The 2,631-nt window shown below is 38.8% G+C and overlaps 1 protein-coding gene across 1 annotated transcript; it reads left to right on the plus strand.

Moving 5' to 3' along the window:
* Window positions 1-615: 615 nt before the first annotated feature.
* On the plus strand, window positions 616-2,193 carry SLC18A3 (solute carrier family 18 member A3). Its single transcript, XM_040438734.1, has one exon. It carries the CDS (start codon window positions 616-618, stop codon window positions 2,191-2,193), a length of 1,578 nt encoding a protein of 525 aa, XP_040294668.1.
* Window positions 2,194-2,631: the final 438 nt, after the last annotated feature.

The following is a 2,631-nucleotide window of genomic DNA, read 5'->3' on the forward strand; positions in this document are numbered from 1 at the left end:
TGCGCTCTTCTGCTCACTTGCTCAGCATTAAGAATCTGCTGTGAGGATGCATCTCGTGAACTGCAATTGATTTACAAGCAAACCACAAAGTAAGTGTTTTCTTTCAATTTCTCAGCACATATGTGAACATGTAGAAATAGATGAGACAATGTTAGGAACAGAGAAAGAGGGTAGAGATGAATTTATTTCCAAACAGTAATTTAGAAATGTGTCTTCAGAAGTCATTGCTTATGATCAATAGCTAGAAAAGTGTTAATTCTAGTGGAAAAGAAAAGTCATCTGAAAGCATCGTCTAGGTCCTGCATGGATTTTACAGCTTTCCGCTGACTTCCAGTTTACTATCTAGATATGAAGTTTTAGCAAGGAACAGTTTTACAACTATCCTTATCCCAATATATGCTACAACCTAAGTCATGTTCATATATACTACAAATGCCTAAAGGTTTTTGTGTCCTTTTTCACAGCACTCTATTGTGACACCCTGTTCATGGACCATCTGATCTCCTGAATGTTCCCTCTAGGAATCAAGCTGCTCTCCTGAGATTTGTCATTCTAAGTGAGAAAGGACTGCCTGGATTTTCTGTTGCTAGAGCTTTAGCAGTGAGAGTTGAAAACATGGCTTCGGGGAATACACCAGGGACAGCCAAATCTGCGGTGGAGAAACTATCCAATGCCATGGGTGAAAGAACTAAACAAATAGGCACAGCCATGAAAGAAGCCCACCACCAGAGAAGACTTATCCTGTTCATTGTCTGTGTGGCACTTTTTCTTGATAATATGCTTTACATGGTGATAGTACCAATTATCCCAGACTATATACAAAGTATGAGACTGGATAGTGAAAAACACTTTAGAGAAATAAATTCTAGTTCATCTTACTCAAATAAATCGATCATCAGACCCCCGTACCCAACAGAGAATGAAGACATCAAAATAGGAGTCTTGTTTGCCTCCAAAGCTATCTTACAGCTGCTTGTAAACCCTTTGAGTGGCACTTTTATAGACAGGGTTGGCTATGACATTCCTCTATTCATTGGACTCATTGTTATGTTCCTTTCCACTATTATATTTTCTTTTGCAGAGAATTATGCTACACTCTTTGTAGCGAGAAGCCTACAAGGTTTGGGATCTGCCTTTGCAGATACTTCTGGGATCGCTATGATCGCAGACAAATACACAGAGGAAGCAGAGCGGAGCAAAGCCTTGGGTATAGCCTTAGCATTTATCTCATTTGGTAGTTTGGCCGCACCCCCCTTTGGAGGCATATTATACCAGTTTGTAGGTAAAAAAGTACCGTTCATTATTCTAGCTTGCATTTCCCTCATTGATGGTATACTCTTATTAGCAGTTATAAAACCCTTCTCTAATCGGACTAGAGAAAACATGCCAGTGGGCACACCCATTCACAGACTAATGATTGACCCATATATTGCAGTTGTAGCTGGAGCACTAACCACCTGTAACATCCCATTGGCGTTTTTGGAGCCCACAATAGCAAACTGGATGAAAACAACTATGGGAGCCTCTGAGTGGCAAATGGGTCTAACTTGGCTACCAGCCTTTTTCCCTCATATTCTAGGGGTTTATATCACTGTAAAACTTGCAGCCAATTACCCTCAATATCAGTGGTTCTATGGTGCAATAGGAATGGTTATAATAGGGGCTAGTTCATGCACAGTACCAGCCTGTAAAAATTTTGAGCAGCTTATTATCCCCTTGTGTGGTTTATGCTTTGGTATTGCCTTGGTAGATACCGCACTATTGCCCACTCTCGCCTTACTTGTAGATCTCCGCCATGTCTCTGTTTATGGAAGTGTCTATGCTATAGCAGATATATCTTATTCCGTGGCTTATGCTCTTGGGCCTATAGTTGCTAGCCAGATCGTGCACACTACGGGTTTCACTCAGCTTAATCTTGGCATGGGACTAGCCAATGTACTATATGCTCCTGCTCTTTTGTTTCTTAGAAACGTGTGCAACATGAAGCCATCCCATTCAGAGAGAAACATATTGCTTGATGAGGGACCTAAGGGCTTGTATGATACAATTAAAATGGAAGAACGCAGGGCTAAGTCCAAAAAGGGCTTACATAAAGGTGAACATATACAGGACAATGCTATGGACAATTACAACGGAGCGCAAACAGGTAAATACATATCTGATGAAGAATCCTCTGATTATGAGTATAGCTAGATGGAAGTTTTATGCAAAAGGTTATGAGTCAGCCATATGTTTATGCACCAACATGAAACTGACAACTTGTACTTTTCATTTTCACAATGTCACTTTGCTTTCTGTAAAATCTATTTTTTTAATGTCAGTTTTTTTTTACTTAAAACATTTGAAACCATCATTACTTTAATGTCATAATAGGTAGAAATGTATACCTCTTCAAAAGAAAACTAGGTGCAATATTGTGGAACCGTCTGTCTATTTTTAAAGCCAACTCTGTGTGAAATACTGTATATCTGTACAAAATAAGATAAACTATATGAAATAATACTGTGGCATATTCAGGGAAATAAAGTTGCTAAATATTGTAACTATCTCTAGTTTGTGAATTCATTACAAAATGTTCTTTATTTTACTGAACAACTGCACTAGGAAAATCATTCACTTACAAATTAAAGA

Source organism: Bufo bufo, chromosome 6 (assembly GCF_905171765.1).
Source record: "Bufo bufo chromosome 6, aBufBuf1.1, whole genome shotgun sequence".
Lineage (NCBI taxonomy): Eukaryota > Metazoa > Chordata > Amphibia > Anura > Bufonidae > Bufo > Bufo bufo.

Coding starts and splice junctions, on each gene's coding strand:
- SLC18A3 (XM_040438734.1), top strand. CDS start 616: ATGGCTTCGGGGAATACACCAGGGACAGCCAAATCTGCGGTGGAGAAA.